The sequence below is a fragment of the Crinia signifera genome, chromosome 3 (assembly GCF_055691185.1).
Source record: "Crinia signifera chromosome 3, ASM5569118v1, whole genome shotgun sequence".
NCBI lineage: Eukaryota > Metazoa > Chordata > Amphibia > Anura > Myobatrachidae > Crinia > Crinia signifera.
Window position 1 is genome coordinate 216,762,380 of NC_139219.1, and position 19,919 is coordinate 216,782,298.

Genomic DNA, 19,919 nt, shown 5'->3' on the forward strand with positions numbered 1-19,919 from the left:
CCCCACCTGCAGTGCACATGGTTTTGTCCATCTAAGAAGGATTTTGTCAGAAAGAATGAACCAAAATAAGGCCCAATGACATGACACTGCGTGTATCCACGTACTGTCACACCCAGGCCCAAAATGGCCTTGATGATGTGATGTCACTGCAGAACGTTCCAGAGGCCGGGTGCTGCCGCAGCGCTGACGTAAGGGAGTGGCCATTGCTCGAGACACGCCCCTTTTATCTTTCATGTACTGTCACGCCTCTCTATACCCGAGAGCATGCTGGGAGATTGAGTCCATCCTCAGAATTTTTGTCATAGTGCAGCAATTCAGGAGGACTACAACTCCCATCAGCCCCCGGCTAGTACCAGCCCCTCGGAACAATGAGCAGGCGCAGTGTGAGCCTCCCCGAACTCCCCCCTCAGCCCGGCTGCTTGTTTTCCTGAGTTGAGGAGCCGCAGTGGAAGAGACGACACCGGAGCCTGTGACAGCACCGAGCCCTAGCTCCCTGCGCATACGCCCCAACAGGTAACAGCGCGGCAACGGGCAGCATATAGGAAGGAAGGATGGGGCTGTGGAGTCAAGAGTCGGTGTCTTCAGCAGCTGCTCAGAGTGTGTCATCCGATACACAGGGCTCTATCTCAGAGTCGCCATTACGGTGACGTTGCCGGTGGCTGTCAGTCCTCTGCCCGGGGCCTTGTGATATCCACAAAGTCCGCCTCATCATTCATATCTACAGCACCCACTCCCAGCATTCGGTCATTAGCTCTTCCCAATTGCCGATACCCTGTGAACAGAGCCGGCTGCCACTGGGAGAGCGCAACAGCTCCGGCTGTTGGCAGCAGCCGTCAGATGGAGGAGATGCTGCTGCCGCTTCCGTTTTTCTGTTTTTGTTTTTTTCTTCTCTCTTGTCTTTGTTCTATTATGTGTCCGGTAGGGGGCGCCCAGGGTGTACGTGTTGTCTCAACAGCTCCTCTGTGTCTTTCTATAGGGAAGGTGGGGGTGGTGTAGTGTACACTGTATATGCCAGTGTTATTCAACCACTGTGCCGTGGAACACTAGTGTGCCCCCAGATCTAGAAATGCCCAAACCAGTTTACAGCCACCGCCAGTTCAACTGTTATTTACCGGTTCCTTCTTTCATGTAAAGGGCCAATGTATTTTATTTTTGCTACCTGTAGGGACCAGTGTGATTTTTTTTTTTTGTGTGGGGGTTAATGTGTTTTGGGGATCTCATGGTGTGCCTCAACAATTTTAAAATCTTATTTAGTGTGCCGTAAGGTAAAAAGGTTGAAAATCACTGGTATATGTAGTTGCCTGGGACTGCCCCTGTTCTGCTCCGCAGCCTGAGGTGTGTGACAGTGTGTATAATATATAAATGTAAATATCACAATGTTAGCATCCTGAGAAGTCGGCCCATCAAGAGTTGCTGTTTCCTCCTCTCTTTCTGCCCCCTGTCCGGTTTCAGTGTCATCCATCCTATGCATTTGCTGGCTGACCAATGTGGCCTTGCTACAGACTTATACACTTGATGGTACAAGGTGACCTGAGCTAAACGTCCAGGGCCTTTATAAGGAGATGAATCATGTACCCAACAGCCGTACAGCTATTCCTACTCCAGTGCCCCACTGTAACATATGGCATTGTTACAGCAGTAGGACAGTGAAACATATAGCCTGGGTTTCCGCAGTTTGAAAAGTAAAAGTTTCAGATAAGCAGTATTACGTTTATTCCATGTATTAATTTCAGATTATTACTGAAACTTCTGAAGTGGGGTTTACCTGGTTCCTTTCCCAAAGCAGATTCTATCTATTCTGTACTTCATTTCTTATTTGAGATTCTTGGCTTCAAGTGGTGTTATCGCTTTCCCGCTGACAAATTCAGACAGAAATCCAATTAATGTTCTTAATAGAATGAATCCGGGGTTTAAACAACTAGTCACTTTGTGTTGGCTAGTCTATTTAGCATGTACGCTTTTGGGGGTTTTCGCAGTCAAAAAAAACCCCATAGCGTACATGCTACGCTTTTTTTTTTTTTTTTTTTAGAAATTTCATACATCATATTTTAATATTTTCTGGGTAATTTTTTTTGTTTGATTTTCTATATATTATTGTGCAATACTGCAATGCGTACGTTTGCGATTTAGTGTTTTGATTATTTTTATTTTTTTCTTCTTAAGTTTTTGTGAACGTTGCATCACAAGAGACACTCAATGCTAAGAGAAGATGAAAGATCTAGATTTAGGAGTCGAATATGTCATACCCAGCATTGGGTACAGAACTGTTCTGGAACAAAGCAATCCAGATGAGGAAAAGGAACAAGAGGACTTTAAATATCAGACAAAAATCAAAGACAAGACAAAATCACAGGTCTGTTTTTTATGTTAATATTTTGACATGTCATTTCAAAATTGTATTTTTGCGGTATCGAAGTTAAAATAAGCATAATATCAGAATCGCAACTTTTAATTTAAAATGCAATTATTTTATTATTTCTCAGAAGTGTTGTTACTTACAAATACATAAAAAACCTAGATATAAACTACATTTATTAGTACTATTTATTCTCCATTAGTGATGAACCATGTACACAGATTAGTAAGTAGATGGGTGTTATGGGCACGTATGTATTGATTCATATAACATCTTCAATTTGTGTGCAGAGTGTTTGGAGATTACAATCACAGAACACTTCTCAAAGCTTCATGTTGTAGTAAGGCAAAATATCCTGGCAAGAACTGGGTCTGGCCATACATCTACTGATTGATTGTCATATCTGGCTGGTTGGAACACAAACCTGGTAGTACCTGAGTGGCACTTTGGCAGTTTTCCATGATTTCAAAGCAAATGGTCAACTGTCATCTTCTCTCATCAATTACCAGGATTTTTTTCCAACCAGACAGATCTGACAATAAATCTGTAGATGTATGGCCAGCTTGCCACTGAGGGAGGTTACCATCAAAAGCCTTTTTTATTATTATATATTTATTTTTTGTTATGTAACCAATGTTGTAATATTGGTTGAGCACTGCAGGCAATGTCTACATTGATGCATAGTGAATGCTTGTCAGTATGTGTGCGTGCGTGTTCATTCATGTGACATTATTTTTTGGACTCAGCATTTTATTGCTTTAATGAATGTTGCATACTATGTAGAATACAATTATTGGTCATTTTAAAAGTCATTGGTAATTTCAGGGGCAGTATTGTATGTTTGTTTACCACTTTATAACCTGATTACATTTGATATTAAAAACATTGTGAACCTTTGAAAAGCTGGATACACACTATAAAGACCCCCCATACACTAGTCAGATATGGCCACTTTTCACTCTATTCCAATCGATTGGGTGTGTTTGCAATCTGATGCGCATCAGATTGGAGGTCACACTTGTTGTAAATCCCACCTGGGACCCCCTCCTGTTCTTGGGCGGCTCAACAAGGATTGGTTGGCTCTACACTGCTGCGAAAAGCCACTTTTCGATTATCTTTCCAATTTGATTGGTTGGAATGAAAATCTGGTCATTTCTGGGAGTAAAAGTTGTTCAAACTAAACATTGTTAGATTCTCCTTGTGTCTCATGGAGGTGCACGGGAAGACTGGTGATGTCCAGTGCCCCAGATCTGTACACAGCTGAAAATGGTGTTGATGTTCTGCCGCATTTTACACACTTTTAAATTGGCCACTAGTATGCAAAGTGACAGCCTCTTCAAAGCATCTCAGTCTGGCCAATGCCAGTTTAAGTTAGCCAATATTGTTAAAATGGGTTTTGTATGATTTATACAGTACATGTAGTGTACTTTTAAATGGTGATTTTATTATTCATAAAGAAACTGCATTTCTCACAGAACTCCACCTACAGTAAGAGAATATGTAAAGGGAGTTTTCTTTCCCTATTTTGCTCTTATTCAAAACTTACTGCTGATACACATATGCAAGGGCATTATAAAAGTATATGATGGTTTTTGAGGTCAGGGCTATGTGCAGGTCAGGTAAGTTCTACCACACCAAACTATTTTTAGATAAACTCTGAATAGCGTTTGCTGTAGCTGTAAGTGAGCGACCCAGGTCAATCTATGGAAAAACAGCCCCAGACCATTACTCCTCTACCACTAAAACTTACAGCTCAGTACACATTCATGCAAAAGTGCTCATTGCATCTGCTAACCAAACAAGTTGCATCCATCAGATTGGCTGGTGTAGTGTGAATTGTTACACCAGCAAATGCTTCTCCAGAGGCCAATGGAGGTGTGCTTTTGTTGCTTGTGTGTCTGCTTGGCCATGGAAACCCGATATATGAAGCTCCTGGGACATTGCGCTGATGTTTCCAGGGTCAGTTTGGAATTCAGTAGTCGAGTGGGACTGACTTTTTCTACCCGTGAACTAATTCGCTCTTGCATCTGTTAGCAATGGATGTTACGACAATTTGAAAAGTTGTCTGTGTAATTTCAGATGATCAGTTTCATTTTACATGATTGTTTATGTATTTGGTGAAATTTTTGCAATGGGCTTACGTGTTGTGCAGTGCACCAAACACATATGCCCGATATAGTAAGTGACCTGTAAAGCCATAAGTGGTACAACATATTGGGTAGTATTCAATGGCGCACACCACGGCCGGCGAGGGGGTTAAACAGCGAGGATCACAGAAAACCAGCGATCCTCGCTGTTTTACCCCCTCGCCGGCCGCTCGCCCTATTCAGCGTTCCGGGGGAATCCTCGCCTTCACAGGACGGTGAGGATTCCCCCAAACAGCGGCACCCTTGGCTAATGTACCAAACCCGCTGTATTTAGCCGCGAGTCTCGAAGTTGTTGCAGCCGCATACGCTAATTCCCCCTCGCTCAAAAAACGAGTGAGTTGGAATTGGCGTATGAGGGGGGTGAGTTGAATACGGACAGGGCGAGCGGTGATAGCGAGCAGGAAGCTCTGGTCGCTGTCACCGCTCGCCCACTGCATTGAATACACCCCATTATATGCATGGACCCTTTTTGTGTTCAGTCTGCCAGGTTATGATTTATCTATCTTCAAGCAACAACATTACCCCTTAACCAAACTATAATTCTGGGTGGTTCCTCCATGGATTTCTTTGTTTGGCAGCGTCTCTGTACTTTAATTGTGTTTTCTGCCAGAATGACGATTGTTTACTGGATTGGGGAAGGCAATCCCTTGAAATTTGAGCCAGCCTTTCACTTGGGAGCATTTGTTTCCTTATAGTTTTCTGTTAGGTAACTATGGGTGGTAAAATATATCATTATCTCACAATTGGGTATCCTTTTACACTGAGATCTTTGTTTTGCTGACACAATAGTATATTGTTTCTGCCTTTGCAGATGGTTCAATGGTTTGAATATGCTGTGAAACATGGAACGCTGGAGAATGTTTGTGTTGTTTCCAAAAAAAATAAAAAGTTCTCATGAAGCCTCCCAGCATGTGTGTATTCACGTACATCCTTTTATTCCATAAATTATGATGTGCAAATACAGTATTTGTGGAACTGGACATGCCATTATACCATAGGGTGACTTCTTCTTTGAGCAAAGAAGTTGCCCACAATTCCACAATTCCCCTTTTTAAGTTGCCCTGGACCTTTCGCATACGATATATCGCATGTGATCCGACCGAAGCATGCTCTGATGCAATTCAACAGATTGCTTCTGCAGCCGGTGTGACTAGCAGGCTCCAGTGTGTTGGGCACAGGACCGCATCGTACCTGTTACTCACATGCGATTTTGATGCTTTTCATGCGTTTCATTGCCGCAATTGCATGAAAAGAGCCTAAATCTCATGCAAATCGACTAATATATGGGCACCTTTAATACCACTTTCAGAGCACACTCTGGACCCGGGTTATTGCCATGTCCTTGTGCCTCCAACCCAGGGTTGAGGTGCGGTGTGAAAGCGCACTGTAAAAATTCCCGGGTTGAGTAACACTGCATTTCAACCCTGGTCTTGACCAGGGTTGAACACGGCTCTAACCCGGGTGTGAGTGCAGTCTGAAAGCTCCCTACCCAGGTTATTCAACACTGCATTCATCAAATGCAGCTATTAGATGTCGTCTCCTTTCATGAGGGCAGTGGCCAGAGCCCGGAAAAACAAGCAGCACCCTGCAGAGTACACATCTGAGGCAGCATTCCAGCAGTATCACAGCCATGTCCTCAGTGTGGTCAGATGAGGAGGTGAGGGAATTGCTGAATATAAGGGGAGATGAAGAAATGCGCAGATATGACAGGAACAGTAAAATATGCTGTGGTTTACAAAAACATAGCTAAAAGAGAGGCTCTCCCCCTGCGCCAATATATTCATCGCTCAGTATTCCTCTAAGCCCCTCATTTTTGTTTCCTTTGTGACGTCATGTTTTGCGAGCCTGAAAAAAGTCCACTTTTAATGACACCAATAGGTTTTGCTGTGCTTACCCGGGTCCAGTGTGAAAGCGTCCAACCAGGGAATAACCCGAGTTGAAGTGCAGTGTGAAAGGTGTCAAAAAGGAGTCTGACCCAGGTCGCAGCAGGGATGGACCCGTGTTCACAATACAGGGTTGGACCTGGATTTGCGGTCTGAAAGCATAATCTCAAAAGATTTGTGTTGCTAGGTGTTCTCATTTTCCAGTGCGATTTGGCTTCTCGATTAGACAACCTGGGTGGGGAGTAAATCTGTTGCATGTTTTGTGCCATTCTGAAAATGCGCATTGTTTCCATTGGCATTCAAAGTTTCTCTACTACCCTGTAGACCATGGGTCCTCAAACTGCAGCCCTCCAGATGTTGTGAAACTACAAATCCCATCATGCCTTGCCACAGTTTTGCTATAAGGGAGTGTTAAAACTGTGGCAAGGCATGCTGGTATTTGTAGTTTCACAACATCTGGAGGGCCGCAGTTTGAGGACCCATGCTGTAGACAGTAGTACAAACTCTACAAGTTTTGGTTGCATGTTACATGCTTTAACTGAGATTGGCATCCTGCGATGCTTAGACTCATGCTGTGCTAGAAGAAATGGGTGAAACTCTGTGGTTCAGGTGCAGTTTGGGCGTCCTAACCAGGAGGTGGGTTTAGCCAGTATTCATAGATAACCCCATCTATTTGGGCACGTGTAAAGCAATGGCCTCTTGAACAGAGGAACAAATGAATTACTTTGATGGGTGCCTAAAAAAAAACGTTTGAATCGCCGTCACTTGTTTGCCTTGTCTGTAGTGTTGGTTTTGTTTGAAAACTGGATAAGAGTGGTGAGGTTGTGACTTATCGCCTACATTTGTCTTTCACTTGAGACTGAAGACTGCCAATAGGTTTTGGTTAACAATTGTATTTCTGTGTTTAAGTTTCTAGTTTTCAAAACCTTCCTACTGTTTGTACAGACGTGTCCCCTGATATACCGCCTGCAGCTTGTGCATTGCATTTTCTGCCATTGGCTACTGTTTGTTAGTATTATTGGTGCAATGCATTTTATTGTGTTGACATTTAAGTGAGCTCTTATTTGGAAACCATATTTTCAGAAACCAGAATGGAAAAAGTAAATATTTAATGTTGATTTTGTAATTTTTGTGATAGACCTTCCAGGTATCATTGTTCCTTAGCATTCACCTCCTTTTGTATTTGCTATGAGGATCTTGTTAAATAATTTAATGGGTATCCAGATGGCTGACAGACCAGACCATGTGTTGGTTGACACCATGTGGTTGAAAGGTCAACATTAGTTTTTCTCTCCAATTTAGTTATTTTGTGTACCATTTCATACATTATATCCACGTGGTCCCCAATTGTGGGCCTTATTCGAGTTCACTCTTTCTGACAAAATCCTTCTTAGATGGACAAAACCATGTGCACTGCAGGGGGGCAGATGTAACATGTGCAGATAGAAATAGATTTGGTGATTTTTTTTTTTTTTTTTGGTGATTCTTTGCAGGGTAAATACTGGCTGCTTTATTTTAACACTGCAATATAGATCTCACTTTGAAGTAAAACCCCACCCAAATCTAATTAGATCTGCACAAGTTACATCTGCCCCCCTGCAGTGTACATGGTTTTGTCCATCTAAGAAGGATTTTGTCTGAAAGAGTGAACTCGAATAAGGCCCTAAGAACGTTAGTGTGCCGAGCGCAGCTGTAACCGAGCAATACACCTGGTACAATGCATGGCGAACATATTGAGGGGTCCACGTACTGAGGTGTCGACATTTTTCACACAAAAAAAAATAAAAATTCATGTCAACTTTTTTTCTAGTGATGAACATTTTGGTGTCGTCCTATTGACTGTCAAACTAGACTTTATCTGAGTGTTCTACCATGCCTAATTTAATGGCATTTGGTTATAATGCCAAACTCCTTTTACAGGAAAGCAGGTCCTATGCCTTCTTGATAACATCCTATTCTCTTTTTTTTTTGTTTTTGCCTACTCTGTTAGTAGAAACAATGTTGGAACAGATTCCCTTCTCTGGCAGACTGTGTAATCCCCCGGAACACCCCCCCCCCCCCCCCCCTTCCCGCTTCTCTTGGTCACACAGCTGTGTGTAGGGGCCTGAGTGTGTGGGGGCCTTTTATGGTCTCTTTCTATTTGTGGTTGGTGTTTTTTCCACCAGCTATATATAATGTTTTTCCACACTGTGAGGGGTTTATGAAGTTACTTTAAATTGATACTATACTGTAAAGTATATCTACCTTAAATGTCTACTTTTATTGTACTTGGTCTTTCTGTTCCCTTAGTTTCTTGTAGTTTACTATAGCTCAGCATTTTACAAAAATAACATGCACAGCCTACCGTTTGGTGACTTAATGCACAGCGTGTTTATATTGGGAGAGGGGATTAGATCTCTGTTGGGGCTGAGCCAACTCCATTGAATAATTACTTATGTTTTTATTATTTTTAAACATACATAATTTGTGTGGTGATTTGTGTACGTCTTTGATGGGTGTAACTTAAGGTTACCTACCTACGGACCCATGTAGCCAATCCTTGTGCAGTGAAAAGGTTAATATATCAACACCTAATCAGATATGAGTTACATTGTATCAGCTGTTGCTTCTCTCATGGTGACTCAGCATTGTCAAGGACACCTACCCAGTTTCTATTCTTTCATTCCTTGGGGAACTTGTGCAATGTGTCTGCTTCTGCTTATAGTAACTCTCTCTGTGTCTCAGCTGCAGAGTGCATTGGCTGCTTGCCTTCATCTGTTTACCCAATAAATGGCCACAGTTCTCTGAATTCCCTGTGACAACAGCCTTCTCATTGGCTTATCACCTTTTTGTTCCAGCCAGAAAAAAAGACTGGCAGCAAAATGGTGTTTTATTTGCTGGCTGTACTTTGTGTTACTTCCTCATTGAAACTGCTCATTTAGCAGAAATCTTCTGTCTGCAGACATCCTGTGTGACTAATGAAAGACAAGTTTTAGTTAATTTTGGCAAATGTTGAGAGATGTTTGAAACCTTCTTATGTATGACTCAGGATTAATTTGAGCTGGAATATACCAGCAGAAAACAGGCAATATTCTGAAACCAAACTGAGATTTCGCATTGGGATAGCTAGGACTGTGTTCTGGATTTAGGTGCATAAAAACCTTTTAATATGTATTAAGAAATATCCATAGCACATCTAACATGAAAATAAGAGATGAAAGCAAAGTTTACCCAAAATACATTTGCATGAAGTGTACTTTACACAACAATCTCTATTGAACCTACATAACAGTATAGCCACATCACTACTCTGTACTGAGCACCCTATACTTTCTGCTATATAAAGTTTTTAGTGTCTTTTGCCTGCATTTCATTAACAATTATATAGTCCTACTCTAATGGTGTGTGTACACACGGTCAGATGTGCCTTAAGATACTATCCACGATCCGATCGGAATCAGATAGCAAGGCACACATCCGATTTGCATATGTTAGGGTCCCTGAGAAAAGTTTTAATGTCCGTCAGTGGGCAGAATAAAGGACCAGTGGGGTATTTTGCTTCCTTCTGTTCTAGTAATTTTTGCCAGGTGTATCCTCTATACAGCAGGAGTGTAATGGGTTATCAATGTTGGTGCCTTTTAAAATGGTTATTTTGCTATATGGGTTAGCTATTGTTTCACCCACAAATATTCCTCCTTTTGTTTGGTTGCCAGAGATTCCTTTCAATAAAGAAATCCCACTTTTTTTGTGTTTGCAACCGTATATTTGCTGTGCAGGCTGGACAATTAAATCTGGTTCGCCTGTCTATTTGTTCTTTTGCCTTACTCCCTGTGCAGCGAGCCAGGCAGGCAAGTATGAATGTCCTCCCCTGATCCACCATGTAGTGTTGTAATGTTATCTTTATTTCTGTGGGGCAGGAGGTTTCCTTTCCCTGTCTGAGTGGGCTGGTCAGTTTGCCTGGGTGATAGGAGTGATGTGTGTCTTATATTTGATATTGGACAAATTAGTGAGGGTCTGATATTTGTCCCATTTTTCTGTGTAATGGGATATGTCAGTACCTCATGCCAGGTTCTTCCTATTACTGCTAATAGGTCACCTGCACTCAGTGCTATTTTTGTTGGAAAATAGGTTCAGGAACTGTGGGCAGAAAGTGGGCGGTGATATGGGAGGAGCTACAAAAGGGGCGTGGCATTACAGTAAAAAAACAACAACAAAAAAAACCATATAATTCCTCCCAACAGTGGCAGTAACATAACAATCCCCAGCAGCAAAGTGGAGAATATGCGCGCGCCTGAGGCGCGCGCCCCAAAAAACAGGGGTGTAGCCTCACTGCAAGGGGCACAGCATTACAGGAAAAGACTACTTTATACCGCTGTTTTGCAACCTGCGCGCAGAGAATTGGCCCATTATACATATGCCACACACCGTAATGCTTATTATACATATGCCACACACCATAATGCTCCATTATACATATGCCACACACCATAATGCTCCATTATATATATGCCACACACCATAATGCTCCATTATATATATGCCGCACACCGTGATGCTCATTATACATATTCCACACACCGTGATGCCCATTACACATATGTTCCACACCGTGATGCCCATTACACATACGTCACACACTGTGACGCCCATTACACATAAGTCACACACCGTGATGGCCATTATACATATGGCACACACAGAGATGCCCATTATACATATGCCACAAACTGTGATGCCCATTATACATATGCCACACACCGTGATGGCCATTATACATATGCCACACACAGAGATGCCCATTATACATATGCCCCACACAGAGATGCCCATTACACATACGCCACACACGTGAAATAATCCCAGTGGTAGAGCTGTAATTACACGCCATCCCTGAACCCCACTCCCTGGCCGGGCCTCCTGCTGCCTCCATCTCTTACCGCAATCACGTTCATAAAGGTGGTCTTCCCGGAGTACTGCAGCCCCACCAGGGTCAGCTCCATCTCCTCCTTCCAGAAAAGGGGTTGCCAGGGGTTCTTGCTTGTTGCCAAGGAGGGGGGGGGGGTGTTAATGTCCATTGCCATGGGTTCTTGCTTATTCATTGCCAAGGGGTTAATATTTTTTGCTCGTTGCCAAGGGGGGTTAAATTACATTGCCAGGGGTTCCAGCTCGTTGCCAAGGGGTTAATACTTGCCCACCCGCCCGTCAGCTGCAGCTGCCCCTGCCTTACCCTATCTTCCCCTGCGCACAGAGAGACAGACGCTAGAAGTCCTTTTTCACATCCAGCGTCTGACAGGAAGCACAGCTCTGCAGCCGCGTTACCAGGAAGTCGCAGAGCTGTTCTACCTGTCAGACGCTAGAGGTGAACTATGACTTCTAGCGTCTGTATCTCTATGTGCAGGGGAAGGAAGGCAAGGGCAGCCGCAGCTGACGGGCGGGTGGCCGGATACATGGGCGGGTGGTCAGGCGAGCTGACAGGGAGCAGGGAGCGGGCAGGCTATCCCTCCCCCACAAAAGTGCCAAATAAGATCAGCTGGTGTTTTACAGGGAAGGATTTCTGTCCTAAAATGTTCCAGTAGCAGCAGGAGAGCCAGGAACTGAGGTAATACCTGTGCAAGTGAATTTTGCAGCAACGTCAATAACCTTGCTGACTGAACAAGTCTGGACTTGCCAGTTATCATCTTGGTTGCCTGGTGAACATGGAGGCAAGACGTGTCCCTCTAGCTCAGGCATGTCCAAACTATGGCTCTCCAACTGTTGTGAAACTACAAGTCCCATCATGCCAGGCCACAAATTTGCTATTAGGAAATGCTAAAACTATGGCAAGGCATGCTGGGATGTGTAGATTCACAACAGCTGGAGGGCCACAGTTTGGACATGCCTGCTCTATCTGATGCTCTAGCACAGCAGACAGTGGCTGACCACTTGGCGGAAATCTGAGTTTCTGTGCATTGGTTGTTTCCTACACTGGTGCAAGCTCCGTTATGTTACAGTAATGGCTGCACACCCTGTATTTTGCCTATATCTCATCACAAGGCGTAGAAGCTTTGGCTGGCTGAGGTTAGTTGATACTTTACTGATCCTTTAATTAATTAATTCTAGTGACCTCAGCTTAAATACATATTCTCCTCTTGCATAATAGACTTAGAAGACTGCAATTTTTTTTTTGCTGAAGTAGCAGGGAAGTGCCTTTGTCTATTACAACATAACACATGACCTGCTACCTCACCTGTTGTTGCAAAATAGTTTTCTGTAAAAGAAAAGGGAAGTTTTAATTTTTTTTTTTGTCTTCTGTTTCAACATTCAGTGTTCAAAAGGAAAGATTTGTCACATGCAATCGAATTATCTTTCTATGGGCAAATTCATATATGCTCAGAAGCTGCCAGAATTGGTCACTGCTATTACTGTCAATGGCGATTTTGCAACCAGCTCGATAGTTACAAACTATGTGATGGACAACCATCAAAAGTTTTAGCTATCGATGGTCATCCATTCTCTTTGACTGACTGGCCCATAGGCCAATCAGAACGTGGAGGCTTTGCTTCCGGGTTGTCAGGGGGCGAAGCTATGCTCTGCGTCCCGGCACCTTGAAAATACAAAAAAAAAAACATTTTGCATTCAGGTATGTGCTGTATTGTCATCTTGATCTGTTGGCCAGTAATATTAGAGCCTTAACGCTACATTTTTCTTTCTTTCTTATGTTTTATGGAACTCTATGTTGATCTGCAGATTTTACTTACTTACTATAGATGTTGAACCAAAATAAATTTTCTTTAACTCTTTGAGTGCCAACCTCTGAAAGGTGCGAAATATTGGCTAAAAATGCCAGCTTCGCTCACCGTTGTTATATAAATTCAAATAAAAAAAAATGTTATATAGGAAAAAGTATTTTTACACAAGGAAAACCTTACAGGTCATTATGATAAAGAAAAATGTTTGCTGGGCAATTTTCACACCTATTTTGTCAAATTCACTTGGCACTCAGTTACAGTGTTCTCAGTGTTGGTTTTTTTGGGTGTTCTGCCGGCAATCCCCTGGCTGGGCAAAGTAGTGAAGATCTTTGAAAAAGACCCAAGATTCTGAAACGCATTGGAGCTGATCAAAAACTCCATTCACCTCAGATAATCTCACCACTTTACCCCATTCCATTCCCAGAGTCTCCTCCTGGCTGGGAGTTTAACGCACAGCAACGGGGATGCTGCGTGCCCGGGATGCCACAATCTCTCGGGAATGGCACCCTGGAAGTCAAGCAACATGTAGCAGGCATTACAGTGTAATTTTTTGTCTTGCACTGTCCATATTAAGTGTGTGTTTGGTGGTGTGGGCTGAGAGACTTTTCTTTTGAATTGCAATGAGTGCCAATAGGCGTTGATAAACACACCCCTCTGACAGTGCAGCGCCCCATTTTTTTCTATTGTGAAGATCCCCACACGGTTACTTCTTGATGCCACCCAGCTGGAAAAAAAAATTGTGGGGAGAATAGTGTTCCCGCTAGGCTGTTTTAGCAGGGCGCTGCGCCCTGCCCGATTTTTACAGGGCAAAATGTGCCCTGCTAGCAGCGCCCCGCTTAAACAGCCTGGTGCCTGCCCCGGCTGTGTGCACGGGGAAGCGCAGCGCCGCCTTAGTGACGCCGGCGGCCGGGCCCGCCCCCTTCAGTGCCGCCGCCGTCCGGGCCCGCCCCTTTTCATGATGTCGCGGCCCGGGCACGCCCCTTTTGTGCAGTCAGCTGCCCGGGACCGCCCACAACTGTGACGTTGGTGGACCCGGTCCGCCCCCGTGCAGCGGCACCCTGCCCGCCCTCATTTCTAGAGGGAACACTAGGAGAACACTGGGTTAAGTACCATTTTGACATATTTAAGTTTATAATTCTGCTGGAATGATCGGATGTCTACAATATTGGTAGTTTGGTTGTATGAGATTCTATTAATACTGAGTATCCGGGAAGGTTCCTAGTCTATTTTCAGAAACCATGGTTGGATTTTACAGCAATTAAGCAAATTTAGATTTATAATGGAAGCATTATTCGTGCTGGGTGTTATCAAGATAAAGTACCATTAAAGGGCACTTAGATGCTTCATTTGGTAATGACCATCATCCCATCTCCTTTTCAGTTCAGATGTTTATTTAAGGAACATGACATTGTGTATACACTGTTCTATTTTGATACATGTCCATTAATGCTCCATGTCGAATAATGTTGGAACAAACAAAAAGGGCGTGTTTTCCCAAATATAGTTTGGTTTAATGCCACGTTGCCTTGGTCAGCTTCTCTAAAAAAATTTAGAAGATTTTTCGGTACTTGTTTCCTAGCACGGTGCCCATCGCATTTTATACCATAAGCCTTACAATGGTATGTGATGGCACCCGATGTTATACAATTTTTAATTGTATACCATTGTATATGGCAGTGGTTCCCAAACTGTGTGCCGTGGCTCCCTGGGGTGCCTCAGGAGACTTGCAGGGGTGCCCTGGGTTGGTGGTCCAGGACAAATTAAAATTATTTCTGATCAATTTAACAGGCAATCCCAGTGCTTGTGGCTGCCAAACATAACATGTGTGGACAAAAAGTAGCAAGTCCTGTCCCTCACAGCATAAATGACCCTGAGGGTGATATATAAAAACTATTTACTTAATTTAATATTGTTTTTTGAATTTCTCAATAACAAAACATTCGCCTAGGGGTGCCGTGAACATTTTTTGATGCTCTAGGGCGCCGTAATTCAAAAAAGTTTGGGAACCACTGGTATATGGCATACAATGTGATGGTATACAATTTTAAATTGTGGTACGTGTCCTCCGAACTTTTCATACACCCACCATCCACGTCGGTGTGGAGTTGATTTTAGATAGTAGTGTTCACTCTAGGAGTGACAGCGGACAGGGCGCCGGGGGGCGGACCGGGCACGCCGATGTCATGAAATGGGCGTGCCCGGGCACGCCGACGTCATGAAATGGGTGTGCCCGGGCACGCCGACGTCATGAAAGGGGCGTGTCCAGGTGCCGACGTCATGAAAGGGGCTGCCCGGCCTGCCGACGTCATATAATGGGCGTGCCCTCGTGGGGCACGCTTTGGGCTTGGTGGCTCGCTGCGCTCGCCACACTATATAAGATAAACTCCATGCCGACGTGAATAGTGGGGGTATGAAAAGGTCGGAGGATGCATACCGCCGACCCTCGCGGGCTCGCCACGCTTCGGGTTGGCATTGATAGTGGGGGTGCATTGCGCGCCTCTCCTTCCCCTCACTGTGTATCCCTGTGACTGGCTGGGCTGTCAGCCGATTAGAACTCACGGGCCAGCAGCCAACCAGGAGCTTTGATTTGCTCGCGGTCCAGTCACAGGGAAGGGAAGCGGTAGCGACTGAGGATGGAGGAGCTAGCCAGCCAGCAAGCAAGCAGGGGAGCATTGGTCTCTTCTCCCCCCGGCAGGAGCAACAACAGCGGGTTCTGCTGTTGCTGGCACACTGGGGGTGTATCTGGCTTTATTTGGGCATATGTATATCTTGCACTGCACTATTGGGGGCATATGTGTATCACACCTCCATTTTCATTGGCTGCACCCCATGTGGCATTTGGCTAAACCCATTTTATTTTTAGTACTGCATCCTGTCTGGTTGTCCAATCATAGCAACAATTCAATTGCTCTGATTGGTGCACAGTACATTTGGGGTGAAATTTTAATAGGATGAAAGATTCAGAAAGTAAGAGATTTGGTGAGGAATCTCCAATTTAATTTTTTTTTTTTTAAAGCAGCAATCGTTTCTCTTCAAAATCATCAAACTGGTTTTGCAGTGTAAATGATTGCTGCTTTAAAAAACTGAAGATTTCTTACCAAATGTGGGGAGATGGTCGCCGCCGATTGAATACCCCCCTAAACCTTGTTTTATGTATAATCCATCAATGACTTATGCCGCTTCAAGGTTTTTCTTTTTTGTTCTTTATTAATTTATTACTTTGCTATTTTTAAGCATGTGGACTGCCAGGATGCTTTGGAGGCTGCTGCACGAGCAGAGGGTCTTCCCCTGGACATCTCCATGCACTCACACTTGCAGATCCTGAGTGAGAACCACCAAAATTCCAAATATCACTATGGACTTCACTTGCTAAAACCCTTTCGGAGTACTTCCAAGTAAGTGTTTTTTTAGTTTAACTTTTTCAGTTATTGAAGGTCTTCCACTTCACCCTTTTTCTACTCACACATGTCATGACTTGTAGATACTATAGTAAATCATTTGGGATTTACTGTTTTGTTTTTTATTTTGCTTCATTATTGTATAGCTGTGACTGCATAAGAGCATTTCCATAACACTCTATTATGTGTGCTACTCATAGCTGTCATGCCACCTCTGTTATGTAACATTCACCCCTGGTACTTTACAGGCACCAGCACCCAGTAGATAATGCTGGGCTGTTCTCTTTTATGACATTTTCCTGGCTCACACCGCTGGCGCGTTTGGCTTACAAGAAAGGAGAACTTTGTTTTGAAGATATCTGGCCATTGTCTCAACATGAGTGTTCCGATATCAACAGCAGACGGTATGTTAATCTTTTCTTGCACCGATTGCTTCCCTTCATACAGACATATTAACAATATCGGGTAGTTCCATTGTTTTCCCATGTGGCTTGCCTTATATGGCATCTGAAGGAGAAATTAATTTGTTGCCCAGTTTGGGCGAAAGTGCCGCATATGGACTTATTTCTACTAGCCGCCTCCTGTGGTGGTAAGAGGAAATGCACAAAAACTCTGTGGTTTGGTTGGCGAAGAGGAATTGCTTATGTATCAAATACTTAAAAACAATTTCTGTGCACAGTGGAAGAATAAATGACTAGCTAAGGTCAAGCCATGATTCAGAATAGATGAGCTGTTCTGTATTTACTTTTAAAACCATGATTGCATGGCTTTATCTGTAACTCCTTTCGCGTTTCTCCTTTTCAGTTGCGAAATAATTGTAATAACAATGTAGATACATTGGCTACATCCAAAGTCCTTCCTGATCTTCTTTATAGAGTTATTTTAACCTAAGCAAGCAAATTATGAACTACTTTAGCTTTTATTGCTGCTGACTAGTTACTCCCAACAAATATAGTCTGATTGGGTTATATAAAAACCTCTTTGTCCAAGATGGAAACAGTCACATATAAGATTTGTATTCCGCAATGGCGATCAACATTTTGGCTTTTAATATAAGAAATAAGCAGCAGCACTTGCTCTCACTCATATTTTTAAAGAGTGTGTACAATTTGACAGCTTTACATATCTAAGCCACAGGTTCTCAAAGTCCGTCCTCAGGACCCCACACAGTACATGTTTTGCAGGATCAAGTGAAATAATTAGCTTCACCTGTGGATCTTTTAAAATGTGTCAGTGAGTAATTAGTGTACCTGTCGGGTGACCTGGAAACGTGAAAGGTATGGGAGAACCACTGATCTAAGCTATTATAACACACAACTTATGCCCCGTACACACCAGGTCACAGAAACGTACGACCCGCTCACGAGCTGACGGCCCTGCCGAAACGCCGCGAAAATGCGGCTGATGTGATCGCGATCCGATCACGACCCCCACCCACTGCAATGGTCGGTTCTGAGATCCTACCTGCAGCAGGTAGGATCTCAGAAAAGACCGACCCGCGGGGCCGCGCATCGGATCGGGATCGCATCAAAAGGACACTGAAATGGCCCAAAACATGGGCCATTTACATACAATCGGCCGGTTTGATTTTAATACAATTTTTATAGTGGAGTATTTTTTATAGTGGAGTTAATAATGGGGTAGTTTGAAAAATGAATGTGCCTTAGAGGTACTGTAGAAGTGCATATTGCAGTAGGCCTTGCTTCCTGCTGTGCAAAAAAATGTCTGTCTACACACAACTGAACACTCAAACTTCTGTACAGGTTGGAGAAACTGTGGCTTGAGGAGTTGATTGAGCGTGGAGCAGACGAGTCCTCTCTTCACAGTGTTGTGTGGAGATTTTGTCGCACCAGGCTAATTATCTCCATCATGTGCCTGATGCTCACCCAGCTGGCTGGTTTCATTGGTCCAGTAAGTACTTTCCACCCTGTTTCATGTGCCGAGAGGTAATACCATCCATAGCTTTTGATATTTATATTTTTTATTTTAGTTTCGTTTTGTTTTTCGTTTTGTTTTTATTTTTATTTTCCAGTGCATCTTTTGTCCCATTACAGGGTTTTCAAAAACATAACTTTTTTTATTTTCATTTTCATTTTTGAAGTACAATTTTTAGCTTTAGCGCCAGTCTTATTCGTCTGGATAAAACAGTTCCTGTTATTTTTTTAGGTTGCTTAGTCCATCAAACCTATTAGAAGGACTGTCTCATAAGTGTATTTATCAAATAGGTCCGTAATGTTAGCAGGAGATCATGTTAACCAAGTAACTAGAGGCAGCTGGACTCTTTACTGAGACATGAAGTCCTCCTAATGCAGTTAATTATAGAAGGTCCAAGTGAACTATGTTAATTTACATTTTTATTCAAACACCATCTAGTTTGCTGCTTTTATTACTTGCATTAACTGTACTGCAAGTGAGTGCCTGTGAATTATAGTCCTCTTCGTGTTGGAAATACATTTCTGCTACTAGACTGACTAATAAGATGTAAGGGAAAGTTAGAGTAAACCTAACTTGGGGCATGGTTATGGTGATTAGGGGTATCAGAGGGGCAAATTGACTTGAAAAAATATATAAAAAAATCTTTATATGCATGTACTGTAATTTCTCTCCACTTGAGCAATCCTCTATATCAAGCATTCCCAACCACGGTCTTCAAGGCACACCAATAGTGCAGGTTTTAGTACTATCCAGGCTTCAGCACAGATGGTTTAATCAGAATCCCTCAGGTACTAATTAAGTCACCTGTGCTCAAGCCTGGATATCTAGAAAACCTGCACTGTTAGTGTGCTTTTAGGACCGTGGTTGGGAATGCCTGCTCTATGTTAATTATTTTACTGAAATTTTATTTTCTGCTAGTTTGTCTTGAGGTTTAGAACAATTTCACTGCTTTTAGTGCTAACTTTCAGTTTGCTGTTTAAAGATGAAGGTGCAATGATTTGGTAAGTACAGATGGGGCACTGTTTAAATTAAAATACAGTTTTTCTAGAGTAATTAGTCTGATTGCCCTTAGTCTTACTCTTGCTATTTCTGTGGACTCCTTTAATAATTCACGAGGAGTCTTAAGGGTTTACCTGTTCAGTGAACCATCCAGTGGTGTAGGTTTAACTCTAAACAGGGAATACTGAAGACTTTAACAACACAACTTCATTAAGAAGAGCTTCTGTCATTGTTACACTACACAGGTAGCTGGTGCGCCCATTTTAACACACATGTCCCTTTCCCAAGCAGTGGTAGTGGTTAGGAATCGAAGAGAGTGACAGAAAGGTTCCAGGTGAGCTGGTGTTATTTCCTTGGGCTTTCTCTCAAGGTTACTTGTGTCAAAATATTGAATGTAGGATTTGGTACAACTTGTTGCCTTTGGACTTCAAGTGGCTCTGTTTATCCCAGTGTGGACTACTATTTGTGTATATACCATATAGATTATTTTGGGT

The 19,919-nt window shown here is 43.1% G+C and overlaps 1 protein-coding gene across 1 annotated transcript in view; it reads left to right on the top strand.

Annotated features, from left to right (window-relative positions):
* The first annotated feature begins 355 nt into the window (after positions 1-355).
* ABCC5 (ATP binding cassette subfamily C member 5) overlaps positions 356-19,919 on the top strand; it is a 74,740-nt gene continuing 55,176 nt past the window's right edge. The window contains exons 1-5 of the mRNA XM_083177432.1: positions 356-513; positions 2,164-2,353; positions 16,328-16,488; positions 16,740-16,895; positions 18,255-18,402. Of these exons, the coding sequence (XP_083033558.1) occupies positions 2,210-2,353; positions 16,328-16,488; positions 16,740-16,895; positions 18,255-18,402 (609 nt within the window). The 5' untranslated portion in view covers positions 356-513; positions 2,164-2,209. The remainder of the gene's footprint in view (positions 514-2,163; positions 2,354-16,327; positions 16,489-16,739; positions 16,896-18,254; positions 18,403-19,919) is intronic.